At 35.2% G+C, this 23,282-nt stretch overlaps 1 protein-coding gene across 2 annotated transcripts in view; it reads right to left on the bottom strand.

The window, feature by feature from the left end:
- Nucleotides 1–23,282, bottom strand: part of PTEN (phosphatase and tensin homolog) — a 97,457-nt gene that overhangs the window by 58,715 nt on the left and 15,460 nt on the right. For both annotated transcript variants that reach the window (XM_017536375.1, XM_037741284.1), the window contains exon 2: nucleotides 9,038–9,122. In XM_017536375.1, coding sequence (XP_017391864.1) covers nucleotides 9,038–9,122 — 85 coding nt within the window. The remainder of the gene's footprint in view (nucleotides 1–9,037; nucleotides 9,123–23,282) is intronic.

Below are 23,282 nucleotides of genomic sequence, written 5' to 3'. Positions count from 1 at the left end.
CAAATTTTGCTATAAAGCTACAGTACTAAAATTAGTGTCCTGGCACAAAAACAAACATACAGTCCAATAGTATGGTCAAGAGAGCCTAAAAACCAACCCTTGCATCTATTGTCAAATAACTTTCAACAAAAGTGCCAAGAGTATTCCATGGGGAAAAACAGAGTCTTTTCAACAAATAATGCTGGCAAAATTAGACATTCACATGCAAAAGTGTGAAGCTAGACTCTTACCTAACATCATATACAAAAATTAACTCAAAATGGATCAAACACCTAAATGTAAAAGCTAAAACTATAAAACCCTTGGGAGAAAACATGGGAAGAAGTGTTATGGTAAGAATTTGGCACTTATTTCTTGAATGTGTCAACAAAGGTACAGGCAACAAAAGAAAACAGACAAGTTGGACTTTTCAAGCTAAATAGCTCCTGCATAGCAAAGGAAATAATCAATACAGTGAAAAAGCAACCCATTCTTTATGGGAGAAAATATCTGCGAATCACATATTCAATATGGGCTTAATATTCAGAGTATGCAAACAACTTCTTTTTTTTTTTTTGCAACGGAATCTCGTTCTGTCGCCCAGGCTGGAGTGCAGTGGTGCAATCTCAAATCTCGGCTCACTGCAACCTCTGCCTCCTGGGTTCAAGCAATTCTCCTGCCTCAGCCTCCCAAGTAAGTGGGACTACAGCTGTGCGCTACCACCCCTGGCTAATTTTTGTATTTTTAGTAGAGATGGGGTTTCACCATACTGGCCAGGCTGGTGTCGAACTCCTGACCTCGTGATCTACCTCCTGTGGCCTCCCAACGTGCTGGGATTACAGGCGTGAGGCACCGCACCTAGCCAGAGAATACAAAGAACTTCTAAAACACAATTTAAAAATCCCAAACTACCCCATTCATAAATGGGCAAAAGGCTTGAAGAGACATCATCGCTCCAAAGCTGATATACAAATGATCAATAAGCATGTGCAAATGTTCAATATCGCTAATCATTAGGGAGTTGCAAATTAAAACCAAAGTGAGACGTCATATTCATTAGGATGGCTATTATAAAAAAAAAAAAAAAAAAAAAACGTGATGGTGAAGATATGGCAAATTCAGAACCCTAGTGCGTTGCTGGTGTTAACGTAAAATTGGTAGCCACTGTATCAAACAGTATGGTGGTTTTTCAAAAATTTAAACGTAGAATTACCATTCAATCCAGCAATCTCACTTCAGGGTACATATCCAAAAAAAATGAAAGCAGATATTCAAACAGATACCCATATCCACAACAGCCAAAGGTAGAACCCAAGTGTCCATTTATGAATAAATGGATAAACAAAATGTGATGTGTAAATACAATGGAATATTATTCAGCCTTTTAAAAGGAAAGAAATGCTAACATGTGCTACAACCTTGAAGACATTATGTCAAGTGAAATAAGCCAGCTACAAAAAGATATTGCATGATTCCACTTATATGAGGTACCTAGAATAGTCAAATGCATAGAGATGAAAGTAGAACAATGGTCACCAGGTACTAAGAGGAGGAGCAATGAGGCGTTATTATTTAATAGTTTGGCAGTTCAGTGTGGGATAATGAAAAAGTTCTAGAGATGGACAGTGGTGACAACTGTACAACAATGTATATGTACTGAATGCTAAATGTTAATGCTACTGAACTGTATGTTTTATATGTATATATAAAACATACAGTTTATATATATATATATAACATAGTGTGTGTGTATATATACATATATATATGTATATATACACACACATAAAATATATTATTACAATAACAAAATTACGCATCTCTGGCCCTATGTATTTTCAAAACTTTATTCCTGCTTCTCCTCAGGTGCAACCACCCTCAACTACTCTGACTCTTTTTCCTCATATTTAATTAGGTATTTAAAAATATTATTCTTAATACTGCTTCTTATAGATTTATTAACTACAGATTTCCTGCCACGGTAGAAGAGACTTACAAAACTAGTAGTACTCCACACATTTCACTTATCTTAATTCCTCTAAAATAGCAATATCACAATTTTGGGTTAAATCAACCAATGTTAACAACTGTTTCCTTTTTCTAATTTGTTCAGTTTTGTAAGAAACCATTACACATTTTTCTCCAAATATTTCAACATCCATCTATCAGTTTGATTATTTTCCCAGAACTTCTAATCTCCTGCTCCAATCAAAATTGCTAACTTTTCAGCTTGCATCACAGCTGTCATCCTGGGACTTTGTTGCTGCTGAGCTGGATTCTCTGTTTAATGAAGCTCTTCTATTTCATTTCTTGGTTTATTTCCTTGTTTTGTTGAACCACATCTTCCATTGATCTCCGAAAAAAAAGTTCTTTATGAGCGCAGTTTTTCAGTCCTTGAGTTTTCCCCCCTACTTTCACACTTGATTGATGGTTTAGCTGGATACAGCATTCTAGGCGGAATGAAAAACTTTCAAGGTGATGTTTCATCACCTTCTACTTTTAATTCATAAGAAATCATATGAATATGCTATTCATATTCCTAATCCCTAAGTGATTCTAAAAAGTTTTCAGTGATTCTCTTTATTTCTGGTATCCTAAAACAAATTTCATAATAATAATTTGCCTAGTATAGGCTTTCTTTTTTTTATTGTGCTTGGCACTGTGTAAGTCTTTTCAATCTGGATGACTTCTCTCCTTTGTTTTCTCTTTATGAATCCTGTCAGTTAGAGACAAGATCTCTACAATAATCCTATAGCACAGTTAAACTGGTAAAATGAACATACGATGCTCTACAACACCATCTAAAGCAGTCTATATATATACTAATAATGTAATAACTTACATACATAGGTCTAATTACTAATTCTATGAATTATACAGAATCAAAGTTACAATCTCAAAAATTCTATGAATTATACAGAATCAAAGTTACAATCTCAAAAATAGATGAGAAATGCCAATGAATAATCTGTTCATTGACAAAGACAGGTCAGACATTAGACAACTCCAGCTGATTTTTGTCATGCAGGAATGTGAGCCAAGTGTTGGAAGATCCTTGGAAATTTAAAAAGCAGCTAGAAATGTAGTTTTTTATGTGAGGTCTCGATTTTTAAATATAGGAAATGTATTTCAATTTTAAACATGGTATGAATCAACAGTGTTAGGTCAAATAACAGATATTAACAAGATTGGCCCAAGAGTTGTATACAGGATAATACGGTTCCTAAGGAAATCAGCTTTGGAGTCTGACAGACCTGAACTCAACCTTTAGTCTCACTACTTACTACATGTAATGCTTGGAGAAGTTAACTTCTTTTAAACCATCTATGAAATGGGGATAGATATGCTGTAGAAATTTAGTAAGATGATACATATAAACTGGCTATAAACAGATATACATGTAAAGAAGTATCTAAATAAATCCCCAATAAATGTTACCTATTATTAAAATACAAAAAAGAAAAAAAATGAATTGGTGTAGACAATATAAACACTGTCTAATCCACTAAGGAAATAAGACTAACAAAACTAGGAGGCGGCCAGGCATGGTGACACAGGCTTGTAATCCCAGAACTTTGAGAGGCCGAGGTGGGCGGACTGCCTGAAGTCAGGTATTCAAGACTAGCCTGGCCAACATGGTGAAACCCCAACTCTACTAAAAATAAAAAACTTAGCCAGGCGTGGTGGCATGTGCCTGTAGTCCCAGCTACTCGGGAGGCGGAGGCAGGAGAACTGCTTGAACCTGGGAGGCGGAGGCTGCAGTGAGCCGAGATCGAGTCACTGCACTATAGCCTGGGCAACAGACTGAGACGCTGTCTCAAAAAAAAAAAAAAAAAAGTAGTAAGAGGTACCCAGTAAGAACAGGGGCTTTCACCTGGGGTGATAAAATGTTTTGAAACTTGATAGAAGTGGAGGTTACACAACATTATGAAGGTAATAAATGTCATGGAATTGTACACTTTAAAATAGTTAGCTTTCTATTATGTGAATTCTGCCTCAATAAAGAAAAAAAGTGGGAAAAAGAGAGGCAATATGAAAGAAGGAGTCAGAAACGCTAGAAAAAGAGGTTGAAACTGATCATTCTTTCCTCTAAATTATTTTGAAGACTGCCTATAAATAATCTCTCTTTAGTTCCTTTTTTAAACTGAATAGCCAATAGTGATAACGTTAGGGCAACAAATACTTCCTTTTTATTGAAAATTAACGTACAACTAAGTTTGATAAACTGAGAGATCAACATATTTCAAGTATTTCAAAAGAATATTTTGAGACTAGGCATGGAGGCTCTTGCTGTAATCCCAGCACCTTGGGAGGCTAAGACAGGTAGACTGCTTGAGTTCAGGAGTTTGAGACCAAACTGGAAAACATGACAAAACCCTGTCTCTACTAAAAATACAAAAATTAGCCAGGTGTGGTAACACACACCTGTGGTCCCAGCTACTTAAGAGGCTGAGGCAGGAAGATTGCTGGAGCCCAGAAGTCGAGGTTGCAGTGAACCATGATCAAACCATGACTGCACTCCAGCCTGGATGACAGAGAGAGACTCTGTCTCAAAAAACAAAGTTTGTGTGGGGGACAGGGTGTTCTTGAATCTATTACACGCTGCTTATACATGGGGGAAAAACGCTCACAGTGAACAAGACAATAAATAAATCTTTTTCAAAAATCACTGTGTATCAGAAGACTATGCTCTAAAAGCATTTCCTTATAATATAGGACTCTTGCCACCAAAAAAGAAAAAAAAAAGCAGGTAGAGGGAAAGAGAAAGAATAGAAAAGGAAAAGAAAAACATCATACTAGAATCTCACTCTTGGGAGATTTACAATGCATAGTGGCATATAAAGGTTCTGCAGTGAGAAAGACAGTTCATCTCTATTAAACCTCCATTCTCCTGATTTATTAGAAACAGAAAAATTCTTTTTTTTTAAATTTCTTTTCCATTTTACTTTGTTTTTATTTTATTTATTTTTTATTCAGTCCCTGTAGAGACTGCCAATAATTGCCAATGCCAACTATTTTCCAGTTGTAGAAACAGAACAATTCTTAAGCTATGCCTCTTAAACACATTAAGCATCAATTTGTTAAAGATTGCTTAGATTTATACCAGATAACATAAAGTAGATAACTTTAATATTAGCTTGAGAGATGAGATTAACATAGACAGTGGTGGGGTGCAGTGGCTCATGCCTGTAATCACAGCATGAACTGTTGGAGGCTAAGGCAGGCAGATGGCTTGAGTGCAGGAGTTCGAGACCAGCCTGGGCAACATGGCAAAACCCTATCTCTACAAAAAACACAAAAATTAGCCAGGCCTGGTGGTGCGTGCCTGTGGTCCCTGCTACTCGGGAGGCTGAGGTGGGAGGATCACCTGAGCCCAGGAGGCAGAGGTTGCAGTGAACCATGATCATGCCACTATGATCATGCCACTGCATTCCAGCCTGGGTGACAGAACAAGAACTGGTCTCAAAAAAAAAAAAAAAAAAAAAAAAAAAAAAAAAAAAAAAAAAAAAAAAAAAAAAAAATATATATATATATATATATTAATATACGTGTCCTAGAATCATCAATCATCTGAGTAAAACACTGTTGCATATTACCAGCATGTCAGGGCAAGAGCTTAGCAGCAAGAAAAGAGGGAAAAGGTAGTAAGTAGTAAGAGGAAAAGAAGAAAAAAGCAACTTGGGAAAAGTTAGCTTCTATGAGATGTGGCTTTCTTACCCTGTCAATTCTGAATGCTGTATAAGCAAAACAATTGCAATTAGGATAGTAAAAAATAGTAAAAAACTACAGCTTGATTCATTTTTCCCTCATTTTCTTTTGGCTTATTTTTTACATTAATTCCCAATCGTAGGAGGTAACCTCAAAAGGTGAAGCTAAATATTTGTTTCAAAAGGACTCTGAGTACCTCAAGTATAAAATTTCACAGTCGTAACAAATTATATCCCTAAAAATTAAGCCGATCAATTTAGTTGGGTGCAGTGGTTCACCCCAATTCCAGCACTTTGAGAGGCCAAAGCAGGTGGATTACCCAAGGTCAGGAGTTCAAAACCAGCCTGGCCAACATAGTGAAACCCCATCTCTACTAAAAATACAAAAATTAGTTGGGCGTGGTGGCAGGCCACCTGTAATCCCAGCTGCTCAGGAGGCTGAGGCAGGAGAATCACTTGAACCCAGGAGGCAGAGGTTGCAGTGAGCTGAGATGGCACCACTGCACTCTACCTTGGGTTAACGAGACTTCATTTAAAAAAAAAAAGTACTAAGCAATGTAGGTATGAAGGTATTTGCAATCTGCGTTTAGTCAAAGCAGTGATGTAGCACAACAACAAAGTCTAATCTTTGCAGAGTATTTTCTGTTTGAGGAAAAATCACAGAAAATATATGCAATGGGAAAGAAAATGATAATTTTAAATATTCTTTGGGCATTCTAATAGAACAAAGAAAAATCCAACTGAAAATACTTTTGTTAACAGAAAAATTAAGTATAGAAGAATTTTAAAAACATTTTTCACTGTGACACTATCATCTTTGAACCAAAAAAGGAATCACCACTGATCACTAATATTCCCAATATGATATGAACCAATTAAGGAAATTAATCACTTAGGTACTAGGTACAGCCATTCTTTTGAAGACTTTAATCCTAACAGGCAAATTACTTAGGAATTATTTATTTCTATTTTTGTTGATAGGAAAAAACAATACCTTTATTTCTGGTCACTGTTCATCCTCTCTCTTATAAAAGAAGAGGAGGGGCCTGGGCAATAGAAGCTATCAAAGCTTTATTGGCTAGTTATCCCCCAATCAAAAAAGAATGAGACAAAAAGAAACAAGGACAGCAGAGCTATTATATTCAGCAGTTAATTTTTCATGTTGACATGCTATTAATAATATCATAAGAGGTGACAAGATCTGTCGGCTGAAAGAACCACTGGCTAAATATTAATCCAGACACATAAAACATTTGTTTTTTAGAAACCGCAGATTTGAAGAAGTCATACAGCTAGACAAAACAAACTAGATAGTGAAGCTAGATAGCATAAACCTCAGCCTTGATTACTAATTACAAACTGAATATGTGAATCTTTTAATTCAGAGGCATAAAATAAGAGTCATCAATCAGATCGAAGGACCAAAATACTTCCCAGCAAAGTATTTTCTTGGTGAAGTTATTACAATCTAAGGTCTGATAATCAGCTGTACAGGAACTTTATCAGTAACTTAAAAAATGCACAATCAGCCTCAATGACAAATGACACTCAGAAGAGACCAACATAAAAACTAGCACACCAGATTAATTTACCACAAAGATATTCCCACCATAATCAAAAAAGCTCCCCTCTATTCAGAGTACTCACTCTTTTTTGGTATAAGTACTAATCTGGCTAGGTTGAATTAGTGCTTAGTTGAATAAAGAATTATAATAATGTGAAGTAGGTCATCTTTGTGGGATATAACATCCAGGCCATAAAGAGGCCTGATAAACACTTCTGTACCATAGCAGAGAATACATGTCTGGTGAATATACTGCTCGTTTCCCAGATTCTCCATCTTCCTTAATTCAAAATGTGCCTATTTTTTTCTTTTTTCTATGGCTCATTGCTTTTTCTTTAGAAGTGTTACCACAAGTTGTATCAACCTGCTGTTCCCATCAGCTTTCAATGTTAAGCATCCTTCTGCTGTGCCCTGCCTAACTATGAAATGATAAATTCATTTCCCTATTTTCAATTTCTTAAACAGTATTTCTGGCATCCCTAGGTATCAGCTATAATTTTAATAGAAACTATAAAAAACTAGGGGAATTTTTTTGTAGTTTTTGTAGGTACGAAACTTTATTTTGAATATAAATATTACAAAATTCCAAGTGAACACAACTCAATACTACAAAAAATTTTAAATCTACTGTGGTTCAAAGCAAGTTGCCAAAACTTAACCACTAATAAAACTTACAGCTAACTCATAAAAGAATGCAGGTTGTCTTATATACTTACACAACTATTATAAAAGGAGTCTACATCTGCATAATACTTTATAAGTTACAAAGTGCTTTCCCATCCATTTTAACATTTAATTATCATAACCACCAAGTATTTAAATTGAAAGTCTCCAGAAAAGATACTAATGAAAGAGTGTACAGGAAATAAACCAGAATTTTAACTTTCTTTCTTTTAAGAGATGAGTTCTTGCTTGTTAACCAGGTTGGCCTCTACTTCCTCAGTTCAAGCCAAGTGATCCTCCTACCTCAGCCTCCCAAGTAGCTGGGACTTCAGGAGCACACCACAATGGCTGGCTTGAAATTTTAACTTTTAAAGCCATTAAGGTTCCTACTGACGATGTACAGTTAATGTATTCACACATATATATTTTTGCTCTGAAATTATAAAGTATGTTATGACTATTTGCACATCAGACATGAATTTCTTCTTTCATAAAATATGCCATGAATTCCTAAAATTGTATATTTTAAAAGTAATATTTAAGTGGGCCTTGAGAAACAAATTGTTCTAAATAACTGCACTTAGAAATTTATGCAAAATTATAAAACTGATTAGCCTTGGTACATCCAGTGATTCCTTTCTATATCTCTTGTACCAACCAAGTACTTCTTCAGGTGCTTAGTACACTTACACACAGTGGTATATTAAAATTTGGTCTACATAAAAATATACAGTATTAGTCATCTACGTCTTAGTGTGAATAAAATTACCAGAATAAATCCACTCTAGGGTTTTAAGACTAATCTCAAATTATGTAATAGGACAAAAATCACACTGTAATGGAATCCAGGCATTAAATCTGGTGAGAGGCATTTTATGGAGTCCAGGAAATTACATCACATAAATACTTGATTATGTATAAGGTCAGTTCTTATCAAATGAACTGTATCCCAATGAAGTCCATTAGGTACAGTAAGCCAAAAAGGATTATAGAGCACTACAATAATAAAATAAAGCTTACATTACAAAGTATCTTTTTCTGTGGTTTAGAAATCTTTTCTAAATAAAAATGTAACATGAATATAAACATCAATATTTGAAAGAGAAAATCAAAGCATTCTTACCTTACTACATCATCAATATTGTTCCTGTATACGCCTTCAAGTCTTTCTGCAGGAAATCCCATAGCAATAATGTTTGGATAAATATCTGAGTACTCAAGTTAAGGAAATATCTGAAATATGCAGCAATCAAACTAAAAGTATACATTTTAAAACATTAGCTAGTTATGAAAAGAAAGCTTTCCCCACTACAGCTGGAGTAATAAAAGGTGGTCGATGTATTTACGTATAACCATTTATGTGTAATACTGGTTAAGATAAAAGGTAACTTCCATATTTACAATATTCAGTAACATAAGAAAAACAGAAACCTCGTGCTTTATAAATCACAGAACTAAAGTACTTTGGGTCAAAAACCAAAAAAAAAAAAACCCAAAATCTGCACCTGCCTGAAAAGACAAGAGTTCAACTTCCAATTTTTCCTGGCTAAAAAAGGCAATATGTTGTAGAAAAAAGCAGATACAGTGAAAATCTGGAAGTCAGATTTAAGAGCTGGCTATGTCTCTAACTAGTTGTTTAATTTGCACAAGTCACTTAACCTTCCTAGACCTCAATTTCCTCTTCTACATGATAATTAGGCTCAAAGAGATTAACACTAAAAGTTTCTTCCAGCCCTTGCTATCTATACTTGGTAATACAGAACTGAGGTAGAAACTTTATTATCCTTATTTTCAAACAAACTACAGTTGATCAATGAACAAAACCAGTTTGAGCTGTGTGGGACCACTTGTATGTGGACCTTTTTCTATCCCTGCTACCCATGAGACAGCAAGTCTGACCCTTCCTCTCCTACTCCTCAGCCTACTCAAAGTGAATGCAATAGGGATGAAGACCTTTATGATAATCCACTTCCACTTAATGCACAGTAAATATATTTTCTCACCTTTATGATTTTCTTAATTTTTTTTCGGTAGCTTACTTGTATTAATGGAAAGTTATCAGTAAGATTTCCAGTCAACTATAGGCTAAATATTAGTAGTTAAGTTTTGGGAGAGTCAAAGTTACACGTGAATTTTCAACTGCACAGAGGGGTACATGCCCCTACACACTGTGGTGTTCCAGGGTCAACTGCCATGGATATTTAGCATGCCCATTATAGTCAGTTATGCCACAGACTACAGCTAGCATAAAAACAAACCTCTACACTCAAGAACCATTTATATCCAACTATAAAAATCATCAAAACTCTACACTTTTATAATTCTTACCTACTCATCATACCAGCTCCATCAACCTAATCTCATGATTTTCTGACACAGACCTTTCACACCAGCCCAGCCAATCTGCCTAAAGCCTCCTTTTAAGACCAACTCCAATAATCTCTGCCCACTCACTTCTGGACTCATTTATCTTCCAAATATAATTCAAAGTTGACCTAATCCAAGCCCTTTTCTATGTCTTTTTCTTTCTGCAGCTTTCATATTATTGAGTTTATTTCAGTAATATTTTCAATCAGAAAATAATTATTAAGTTACTGAAAGCTATTATTTTGATATTATAGTTTAAGAAAAGGTTATATGTATACTATATGCTCTATCTATAAGATAACTATGTGCTGAGTGGAGAGATCTACAGAGTATTTTAAGGAAAAAAAACCTGTCCAATAGAGTATACAGGGTATATCTTTTGCACAGGGATGAGAAAAAGAATGTTAACACATACATTTGCTTGAATGTCAACATCCACAATACACATACACACGAATGAGTGATAAATGAGAAACTAATAAAAACAGTTGCTTCACAGAGAAAGGGAAGAAAAGGGGAAAAGCACAGCAAGAACAGGTGGCAGCAGGACTCCTGTGTATATCTTTATATATTTTTGATCTTAGAATCATATAAAGAAAAAAAAGACTTTTAATCTCATAAATTGAACAGTGTTAGAAACAAAACTGATTAAAGGTCAAATTGACACCCAGGAGAATGAGAAAGGTTTTGTTACAAAGGCTATTTGGACACTGCACTTCTTGGTAAGAAGTATTCCAAGAAAAAAAAAAAAAACTAGAAGCTGCTATAAACTTCTTTTGGTAGTTTTACTGATTCTAGTAGTATCATTATTGATATCCTCAAACTACTTTCTTTTCTCTTCTTTTAAAGACGGACCGGGTCTCATGATGTGGCACAGGCTGGTCTCAAACTCCTGGGCTGAAGTGATCCTCCCACCTCGGCCTCCCAAAGTGTTGGGATTACATGCATGAATCATACACCCAGCCTCTTCAAACTATTTTTCTTTTCTTTTTTTTCCCCTGAGACAGGGTCTCACTTTGCCACTCAGGCTGGAGTGTGATGGCATAATCATGGCTCACTAGAGCCTTGACTTCCTGGCCTCAGGTGATCCTAACACGGCAGCCTCCTGAGTAGCTGGGACTATAGGGACATGCCACCACACACAGCTAAATTTTTGTAAAGACAAGTTTTCATCATGTTTCCCAGGTTGGTCTTGAACTCCTGAGCTCAAGCAATCCACCTGCCTCAAACTTACAAAGTGCTGGGATTACAGGCATGAGCCACCACACCAGGACTATTTTCTTTATATTGTAGAACTAAGCAATGAAGTTATGCTAATGATTTTAAGGTTCATAGGTATAAGTGTAAGAAAACAGAGATAATATTGTAAAATCAAGAAATCATGTAAAAACTAAAAATATTAGTATGAATTCATGTTTGTAAAAATCTGTTTTCTAGGCCTTTTCTCTGAAATGGCTTATAAGCAACATCACTCTAGCAGTAATAAACATTCCAAGAATGCAGATTTTCGTCTTTAATATCATAATAAACTAAAAGGAATCAAACTTCTTGGAAAAAAGAGTTAATGCCAGGTTGGGAGTAGGGGAGGTACAGGTGAGCCTGGGACATCTTTTCATGCCAAGAGAACAAGGAAGGCTTATGGAGATTAATGGCCTATATCAAATGGTCAAAGGAGCTGGCATAAAGGTCCAAATGACCAGCTGTGATAATCTTAGCATCAAAGAAAACATAAATGGTAGTATATTAAAACATCCTGAATTAAACAAAAATCCCTGAGTCTATAAAGACACTCAAAAAGAAAAAAGTTAAGGCCAGGCATTGTGGGTCATGTCTGTAATGCTAGCACTTTGGGAGCTGAGGTGGGTGAATTTCTTCAGCCCAGGAGTTTGAGACCAGGCTGGGCAATATGGCAATCCCATCTCTACAAAAAGTACTAAAACATTGGCTGGGCGTAGTGACGTACACCTGCAGTCCCAGGCTGAGGTGGGAGAATCACCTGAACCCAGGGAGATTGAGGCTGCAGTGTACCACCACTGCACCCCAGCCTGGGCAACAGAGTGAGACCTCATCTAAAAAAAAAAAAAAAAAGAGAGAGAGTTAAAACAATGAAAAAATGCCCTTTTTATTTATCACCTTTTGAGGTGGTTAATGGAATCCTTCACATTGAAAAATGGTAAAGAGAAAGATTTAAGTATTTATTTTGTCTTTCCTATGGAGACTGTATTTAAGGACAACCAAGTCGTCCCATTTCATAAGTTCTCTCTTACCAAAAAACATCAATTAATAAATGTAAAAGAACAGAATTTAAAATCTTATTCTGCAAACCCTAATGAAATTACTGATATACTCAAAGATCAATAAATGGTGTTAAATCAACAGGTGAGTGGTTGACGAGAAAATGAACTTTCTTACAGAGCCAAAATACTACTACCCAAAATATTATCTAATGCAAAGATATAAATATAATTGAACAATGGGGAGAAAAGACTGTCGCTGTCCAATTTCAGTGGCCAATCTCCTCATCATGAGTCAAGTGAAGATCATGTAACTTCTGATACACAATATAAAGGACAGAGCATCATCTATGATAAAGTTCTTCAACTCAAATCCACCAAGGATTCAGATATAAATTTTAATTTGTAGGAAATACATAAGATGGAACAATCTAAATGACATTATGAGACAGTAAACTGGACAAACTCAGAAAGTCTGTAGGACATAACCCAGTCTTTCTTCAACAAGCCAGTATCTTTAAGAAAAAAAAAAAAAAAGATGGGGGTATGGGGGAAGTGGAAAGATGGGTTGCCACCCTTGATTTTTAAAGACATAAGGTTCCTAACAGCCAATTTCATAGGCGCAATGCTGGCCTGGATACTGTTTCAGCCAAACCAGACATAAAGGACATTTTTGAGCTAACTGGAAAAATTTTAATGTGATTTGGGCATTACATAAGATGAGAGCTTACTGAAATGGAAAAGTAGATGTAAATGACTAAAAAAGGCAGGTTTCAAAATAATGTACAATGTAATATCATTTAGATAATATATATATATATATATATCAATACAGACATATATAGACAAAAGATTATAAAGTACCAAAAGTAATAATATGTAGGTGGTGACATGTATATTTTTCTCATATTTGCTTGTTTTGTATTTTCTATTTTTGCCACAATGTACCTTTAGTTTCTATGACAAATTTTTTAAATTAGATGTTTTATAATTACCTGAGTCTATTTATCAATTACCATGGCAAAATGCTGTCTTGTCATATATGACTTGGAAGAAGCTCTGTATGCATTTTTTAAATGCAAATTTCTGCCCAAAAATTATACTAATAAAAGCATCTAAGACTTAAATAACATTTACTGTGTCACAAAAACATTTTTTGTCTCTTTAGGAACATATAAATTCATCTTCAGCCTCAAAATGTTTTTATTATAAAGACTCTAACACTATTAGGATTATCATTTCAACATCACAAATGTTTGCTGTCATCTAGTATTCTCACATAAGAAAGCTACCCCAACTTTTAGTCAATCTCTGACATTTTTTTAAAAATTGAGAAAGAAATTTTAAAAATAAAAAAAGAAAGCAGTCTCACCTAAAAATGTAGCTGTTGAACAATTATCAAAATATATTGGGATATTATACCCATTCATTAAAAAAAAAAAGCAGAAGAGAACAGAGGCCTAAATCAGTACTTCTTGAAACTGAATAATTTTAACTCTACCTTAGAAGACAAATGTAAGAAAATGAAAGACATCAGAAAAAATGAGGCACCAGAAGCAGCAGTGGGGAACCCAAAGTGGTTACAGTTACCAATACTCTGGAATTCCTATTCAAATATATGTTGGTCAAAAAATATAAATTCAAACCATCTATATTTTTTGAACAATGTAACAAAGAATATTTTATTAAAAGAAATAATAATTACCACTAACAACCTTACCTAACCTAAAGCATTAATTTCAGTGAGAATATAATTAAGGTTTTTATCCTTACATTAATGTGTAGAAGTACAAAGCCCCTCCCTTGAAATGTGATCATTCTAACCAGGACTAAACTCGAATTTATCCTTGCACTATAAATACTAATTAACAGTTAGTATTTAATACCAGCTTGGGAGAACTTCAGGCTGATGTCTATTTTCTGCTGCTATATAATACCGCAAAGGGAAATTTACAAAGAAAAGAGGTTCATTTCACTCACAGTTCTAGAAGCTGAGAAGTCTAAGATCAAGGGGCTGCATCTGGTGAGGGTCTTCTGGAATGCATCATAACATGGTGGAAGGCATCACAGAGCAAAAGAGGGCATGAGCACATGACAGAGAAAAATGAGGCCAAACTCCAGAGATAACTAACTCGAACCTGCAATAATGGCATTAACCCATTAATGAAGGCAGAGCCCTTATAACCTAATCACTTCTGAAAGGTTCCATCTCTTAATAATGCAACATGGCAATGAAATTTCAACATAAGTTTTGAAGGGAACATCCAAACCATAGCATCCTGCCCCTGGGCCCCAAAACTCATGTCCTCCTCACCTACAAAATACATTCATTTAATCTCAATAGACCCTGGTAAGCCCCACCCCCAAGGCTGTGCTGGACTGAGCCCATGCAGCTTTCACAGGTTAAGAGTCTCAAGCCTGAAGTTCTCCCAGGCTGGCAATGAATACTGGTATCTGTAGTTCTGAAGTCTCGGTTTCATTCAGCAATGCCCTAGTAGGGACTCTCTATAGTGACTCCAACCCCAATTTCCATTCTGCAGAGGCTCCAACACTGTGACAAGTCTCTCCCAGACTATCCTCATCCTTTGAAATCCTGGTAGTGGTAGCGATGTCTCCCACAGCTCTTTCATCCGATGAGGCTGCAGAATTAGCACCATACGGACACTGCCAAGACTTACCATTTGAGTACTCAGCAGTTGCCTAAGCCATACCTGGGCCCCTTTGAACCAGAGCTAGGACAGCCAAGGCCCATTGGGCCGAAATATGGGGAGCTGAGGTAGCCCTGGGCAGCAAGCTTGTGAAGGACTATCTGAGCCTACTCTGCTTCCTCACAAACGATTCTACCCTCCTTGAGATCTGGGCCTGTGATGGGACAGACAGTCTCAAAGGATCTCCAAAATGCCTTTGGGGTTTTTCCATTGCCTTGATAAACAGCACCTAGCTTCTTCTAGGCACATTAATCTCTTTAGCAAATGGTTCCTGGGCCACACTCTTGGTTTGCTCTCCTACACATAGCTTTTTCATTCTTTATTATGGCCAGGCTGCAAATTTTCCAAGTATTTCCATTCTACCTCTCTTTTAATTATGAATTGTCTTTAACTCATTCCCTTCCTCTCAGCTTAAGCAGTTAAAAGTAGCCTCCAGTGGCCTGAATGCTTTGCTGCTTAAGTTATTTCTTCCGCCAGAAATCTTAGTTCATCACTCTTAAGTTCTACATTCCATAAAGTTCTAGGATATGAACATAATTTTGCCGAGTTCTTTACAACTACATAACAAGGATGGCCTTTACTCCAGTTTCCAATATCTTGTTCTTCATTTTGGAGATCTCATCAGAATGACCTTTACCACTTATATTTCTACCAATGTTCTGATTATGACCACTTAAATTATCTCTAAGATGTTCCAGACTTTCCCTACAGCTCTCTTCTTCTGAATCCTCATCAGAATTGTCCTTAATGCTCTATTCACAGTAATCCAGGCTTTTTCTAGGCTGTTTGTCTAAATTCTTCCATTCTTCACAGGACCCAAGACATTTCCACATTTTCAGGTATTTGTTATAGCAACAATTGCACTCTTGGTACCAGTTTTCTTATTAAGTTTTATGTTGCTTTACTAGAATACCCCAAAACAGGTAGTTTAGAATGAATAAAAATGTATTTGGCACACAGTTCTGGAAGCTGGAAAGTCCAAGAACATAGTATCAGCATCTGGTGAGAATCTTTGTGCTGAGTTATCCCATGGCAGAAGGTAGAAGGTAAGGAAGCATGTGAGAGGAGGCAGCCAAACTCATGAGATCACTAATCCGCTACCATGAAAACAGCATTAATCCATTCATAAGAATAGAGACCCTGTGATCTAATCACATCTTAATACCATCGCAATGGCAATTAAATTTCAACATGAGTTTTGTAAGGGACATTGAAATCATAGTAGCAAAGGTTGCAAAGGATTTAACTTATTTCAGATAAGTCTGTAACTATACGTAAATGGGTGTTACCTATTCGTTAAAGTAAACCCAGCTGGCCACCTCCTTCATTCACATAATCATTCAAACATATATTGAACGTTTTGTACAAGGGGCACTGAGAGCATAAGGCTAAGTAAGCAAAGACCACTGTCCTCAAGGCTTTCCTATTCTATTAAGGAAGACAGACACACACCTATAATTGTGCCAAAGACCTTATTATATAAAAATAAGATAGCTTAAGAGTCAAAGAGGGAAGGATTAATTCTGTGGGGACACAGGTAAATCTTCACCAAGTAGGTAATATATTAGATAATTAAGTCAGAAACCAGTAGCCAGAGGAAGAAACAAGAGCAGTTAGAACATTCCAAACAACGGCTAGAGTAGACATATTAAAATACATAAAATATTCAGCAAAAAGCAAGCAATCCAGTGAAGCTTACACACAAAGCAACATGAAGAAGACAGGTGCTGACAGAAGATAATGTCCAGCTTTAAGGATGCCTTGGCAGCGAATTCAATTTAATCAGACAGATAAGGAGTCAAAGACCAGGATCAACGTGGAAGCCTTTGCAGAGCAACGAGTCTTGTTCACACCCTATTTATTCCTTTAAATTGGGACTAGGAATTCAATCTTTTTAAAGTTTCATTTTCTTCAGATTCTCACCTTCCTTAAAGTTTGATATTTTACCCAAGATGTTGGCATCCATCATAAGTTGGAAAGATGTAGACAACTAGTACCTGTTAAGTATCATGTACCAGCCAGTAAGCCAAATATATTCTCATTTAATCCCAACACTCCTAAACAGTGGTATTACCATTTGATATATGAAGAAATTGAGAGTTAAAAAGACTGGGTAATTTGTCCAAGTTACTAAGTAGTTAAGTTATACTTTGAATCCAGATTATACACAAAGCGCCAAAGCCCAAGGTTTTTTACACCATAATGCCCAACAAGAGGAGATTAAGATTTTTCTATTTGCGGCCGGGAGTGGTAGCTCAAGCCTGTAATCCCAGCACTTTGGGAGGCCAAGGAGGGCGGATCACGAGGTCAAGAGATCGAGACCATCCTGGCCAACATGGTGAAACCCTGTCTCTACTGAATATACAAAAATTAGCTGGGCGTGGTGGTGTGTGCCTGTAGTCCCAGCTCCTCGGGAGGCTGAGGCAGGAGAATTGCTTGAACCTGGGAGGCGGAGGTTGCAGTGAGCCGAGATTGTACCACTGCACTCCAGCCTGGCACCTGGCGACAGAGTGAGACTCTGTCTCAAAAAACAAACAAACAAACAAACAAAAAAAGATTTTTCTATTTCCAAATAAAAATATAAAACTTTCAAAGGAAGCAGGTTCAAATAAAAGTGATTTACTAACTTGTAATTACGTTTACTAATAAAATGTTAAAACTGAAAAAATTCCAAAAGACAATATGAAAACCTACTGACATTTCCAAAAGTGATGCCAGCAACTACCTAAACAAGCACTAAATCTTGAGGCGAATATTTCTTAAGCCACAAATTACACAAAAAAACAAAATCTTTCTAATATACATTTATACTTCTCCATATGTTATAAAATTTAAGACATACTTTTAGGAAACTTAAACATAAGAACTGAGGAATACATACACATATAATGATTGCTGATAGAAAACAGCTTTAACCTACACTTAACTTGATATTATTCTGAATTAAGAAGTTGAGTGTTTAATATGAAATTTACATCTAATGACATAAGTATTAAGCATAAAGATTTACAACAACCAGGTAACTAGAGGCAGATGAGTATTTCTGGCATCTAGAGATCGACTTGCAGGCAGTATGGCATAATGGTTAATAGTATACACTCTAGAACCAAGTTGCTGGAACTTGAATGCCAGTTTCAGGTTATACTTATTGTGTAACCTTAGGCAAATACATACTCTTTCTGTGCCTGCTTCCTAAGTAGAATAAGGCTAATAAAAGTACCTATCATAGAGGTTGTTATTAGGATTAAATGAGCTAATATATGAGCAATGCTTAAAACACAGTGATAGCTGTCTCTCAACTGAACAAATAGTAATCCCATACAAGCTCACTGTAACTACTTTCTTCTTTCAATGACAGTGACTTACGGAATAACCAAATTTTTCTAAAGAACATCAAAGCCTAACAAAAAGTTTTACTCTTTGAAGTCCTTACTGTATCAATTTGCCTTTAAGTATTTATTTATTATAACTTAAGAACATATGTAAAATACAATCCCAAAAGAAAAAAATAGTATCTCTGAGTTTTAGATACGGGAACATGAAATTTTCAATTTTTTTTTGGCTTATGTGTTTTTTCTAATATTTCTGTGATAATGCTAGCATAGGTACGTACGCTTTATGATGAATGTCATCTTTTTATTTTATCAAATATAAATTTATAGTTAGCTATTATTCCTGAGTTAAAAAACTATTGTTTAGTTTTAAAATACAGCTTATGACTTCTACCTTTTTTTTGTTTGAGACGGAGGTTTGCTCTTGTCCAGGCCAGAGTGCAGTGGTGCAATCTTGGCTCATGGCAACCTCCGCCTCCCAGGTTCAAGTGATTCTCCTGCCTCAGCCTCCCAAGTAGCTGGGATTACAGGAATGTGCCACCACGCCTAATTTTGTATTTTTAGTAGAGAAGGGGTTTCTCCATGTTGGTCAGGCTGATCTCAAACTCCTGACCTAAGGTGATCGACCCCCTTAGCCTCCCAAAGTGCCGGGATTACAGATATGAGCCACTGCACCCGGCCAACTTGTACTATTTTAAAAATGAACATGGCGAACATAGGAAAGGCAAAAGATAAAAAGAAATTAATACAAATCTAGTACTCAATGGTAGTATCTATTAAACTTCTTAGATTTATATTTCTTTGTAATTAATTTTCGATGGAAATAAAAATTTTGGTTATATAGTGATAACTGTATTGTAAGTACAATATATCCTATTACATTTTTAAAAAGTTATAACATAAATATTTTCTCCTGATATGAAACTTATAATTTTAAATGACACATTATTATATTGATGGGTGTATCATGGCTTAATGAATCATTTTAGTACTGTTGGACATTTAGTTCACAATTTTTAGGTATTATGACTAATATTGCAACAAACACATTTATGTTTATGTCTTTTTAATGTTAGTGGTCATTTACTTAGCGATCAGGCTACCTGTGTTCAAATCCCAGTTCTAATACTTTGGCCATGGGCAAGTTACTTAACCTCTCTAAACATCACTTTCCCCAGCTTTAAATAATAGTCATTTTAGTATGAACTACATAGGGTTGTTGTGAGGATTAAATGAATCCAGTGTACATAAAGCACATAATAAGCACTCACTAATACCAGGGATAAAATATCTCCTGAATTTAAAAAAAAAAAAAAACTTTTCTCATAATACCAGTGACTACTGTATATACAGTAAGGTAAAAGAAATGCACACATGGTAGTAGCTATCTTGCCTAAGTTGGATTAGCAAGCTCCAAGAGATTTCAGATATATTAGACAGCTTCCCCCTACCTTTGGGTAAACATGTTAAATTTGTTTTAATTGAGGTATAATTCAAATAAAGCGAAATATACAGATCTTAAGTGATTAGTTTGATGTTTTGATTGGTAATTTGCATATACCACGTTTGGACAGTCTTGATTTAGGTGCTACAACAACCCTTTCTCACCAAAGAATACCATCTCGAAGAAAAATGTAATTAGTAGTAATTAAGTTCTAAAGTCTGTTCACATAAGTCAATTTAATCTATAACTAAATATATTATGAAATAATGTGGCTATTTTACCAGCTAAGCATATTTTTATTTCCTTTTCCAGGCATCCAATCATGACTTAAAACACTAGAAATAAGTTCCAAGTTACATCTAATTAACAAAATATCTTTTCCTGAACAACTTCTGAGTTGAGATCTAAATAATATATCTAGGCCGGGCGCGGTGGCTCAAGCCTGTAATCCCAGCACTGTGGGAGGCCGAGGTGGGTGGATCACGAGGTCAAGAGATCGAGACCATCCTGGTCAACATGGTGAAACCCCATCTCTACTAAAAATACAAAAAATTAGCTGGGCATGGTGGCGCGTGCCTGTAATCCCAGCTACTCAGGAGGCTGAGGCAGGAGAATTGCCTGAACCCGGGAGGCGGAGGTTGCGGTGAGCGGCGATCGTGCCATTGCACTCCAGCCTGGGTAACAAGAGCGAAACTCTGTCTCAAAAAAAAAAAAAATAATAATAATAATAATAATATATCTACCTTATTTTAAATCTGTACTTGCACCCAAATTAATGAGGTATATGCTAGAAATTTAACTACAATTTTCAAGTAGAACATAGTATCTAAAAATAGTTCCCTAAACCCTATTTCATAAGACTGTCTTCCTGACACGTACATTATATCTTATTTTAACTATGATGGTTTACTAAAAGTAATGCCATTGTAAAAATTTTCTTTGTAGTGTTTAATATATAGGTATGCTTATCCCTAAACAATTTATGAATTAAAATACAGTGTTACAAACCAGTAACTACTTCTCTGCCATAACTATTTTAAGAATTATTTGCACAGATCACAGATGTTTTTAAAATGACTGAAAGCTGCAGCAACAAAATGAAGCTATAACATATACATGAAACATGAATTATAAAATAGAAAGTGGTAATACAGTTTCAGAGAGGTAATGAACAAAAAGCATCAAAAGCAAATCTGAAGTTGCCTGGCTCATAAAACACTGAGCTAAACCAGTAGCCGGGGTGAAAATATTAATAAAGTCAGACTAAGAAAAGAAAGGTAACAGGAATGGAAGGTAAGTTAGCAGACAACAGGACTTTCCATTTAGTTTTCTTTAGTAGGAATTTCTGGAGCTTCTTCCCTGATTTCCCATTAGTGCTTTCAAATAACACACAGTTTAGGATTTTGTGACCAAAAAAGAAATTCAGCCACTGATTCATAAGTTGCATCACATTTACATTTCTTTTCAAAATTTTAAGTTTAAACAAGTATTTTTCAATTATGTCACAGTTAAATCCATACGATCAACTTTTCTAATGAAATTATGCTTTAAATACAAATCTCATGAACTTCTATGACTTTCTCATTTAATGAAAGGTTTTACATTTCTTACTAGATTTTTTTTCCTATTAATAAGCTATGTTGAATGTTAACAGTGGGCTCTGATTTCTAAATTGAAGATTCATATTGAGCAGAAAGAGCAGTCCCTTGAATTTTCCAGTTGAAAAAGTGCCCACTTTTCATTATTTAACAAGAATTTGTCCCAATAAATAAAAGAGATAATCATTCCTGTACAGATCAAATTAATGCAGCCTAAAATCTTACTTTCTAAAGAGAAAAAGGTGAATAGGTAACAAAGGTTGAACTACAAATGGTATGAGGAAGAGTGCTCAAAAAATGATGTTTTAAGAATAAAGAAGGAATAGTCAGAAATAACACAGGAACATTTAAACATTTACTAGGTCCATTTAGGTACATTTAAATATCTATCAGGTCCTATGCTAAGAACTTAATGAATATTGTCATTTAATATATAAGACGAAGGTTCTACTTCCAGCTGTGCAATCTAAAGCCTATAACCTCAGGTAAATCACTCAATCTCTGGGCCATATAAATTTTTGTTTCGTTCTTCTGTAAAATACTACTACTACTTGCTGTAACTTCTTCACTAATTGTTTCGAGGACCAAATGGGATACATGAAAATAACTATAAAATTGCAAAGGGCTCTATAATTGTAAATAAGGGGCTATTATTAGATAGCACATGAGTTCTGTTATTTAAATTTAGTTTAAATGTCTCATTACAAGGCAATTCAATATGGTATTTTTATAAATAAATTGGAATTCTGGTGAATTAAATTGACTTTAGCATAAATTTCGGTTTCCTTCTAACACTTTCTAGTTAATCGGCTGTCAGTGCCAAACCAGAAAGGAAGACTGCCTGACAAATCTATAAACCTTACTGAACTTTTCTACTTCTCCAAACAACCTAACCTCACAACCTTCATGTTTTTATATTATATGAACTTGTCATGAGTAAGAAGTTTGCACATATTTTTGCTTTGAAATAGAAGTTTAGATATCTTACTAAATGGAAACATCACACTTTTCAAAAGTAACATCAAGACTTGCTAGTAATTCTTCTCTTTGTTAGCAATACTACAAATTTGTTCATTTGGCAACAAATCTGCAACTTGTAAAAAAGAACTAAAATACTGTAAACCCCTTAATCCAGTAATCCCACTCTAGCAATATATTCTAACTAACCAAAAAAAGTAAACTATATATATTCACAACTATACTGTTTATAAAAGAAAAAATGAAAATAACCCTAACAGTACAGCAAACAAACCACGGTAGTTAGTCTCACGTAATGAAGTATTACCTCTATAGCTTTAAAAATAAGTACCTGTTGATAAATAAAAAGTGTATTTGTGGGGGAAAAAAAAAAAAACCGACCAGAGTACAGTATGAAAACACTGATTACAACTTTGTAATAATGTGCATATAACAAACAGGGAAAGATAATTTCCAGTGACAAACACCTAAAATAGAATTAACTTTTTTCCCAAGTGAACTCATTAAACTTAAGAACCATTTTTAAAGAAGGTTGTTCTAATAATATAAATATCCAACAATATTAAATGACTTCTATTAATTATTAAATGATTTATCTAAACCAGATACATGAAAATTAGACTCGGTTTTACAAAATTTAATTTTTAAGGGAACAATCAAGGTGCTCTGAACCTCAATTATTTAAAGTTAAGCAGATTAGAATCTCA

The sequence above is a fragment of the Cebus imitator genome, unplaced genomic scaffold, assembly GCF_001604975.1.
Source record: "Cebus imitator isolate Cc_AM_T3 unplaced genomic scaffold, Cebus_imitator-1.0 Scaffold97, whole genome shotgun sequence".
Lineage (NCBI taxonomy): Eukaryota > Metazoa > Chordata > Mammalia > Primates > Cebidae > Cebus > Cebus imitator.
This window is presented reverse-complemented; position numbering and strand designations above follow the sequence as displayed.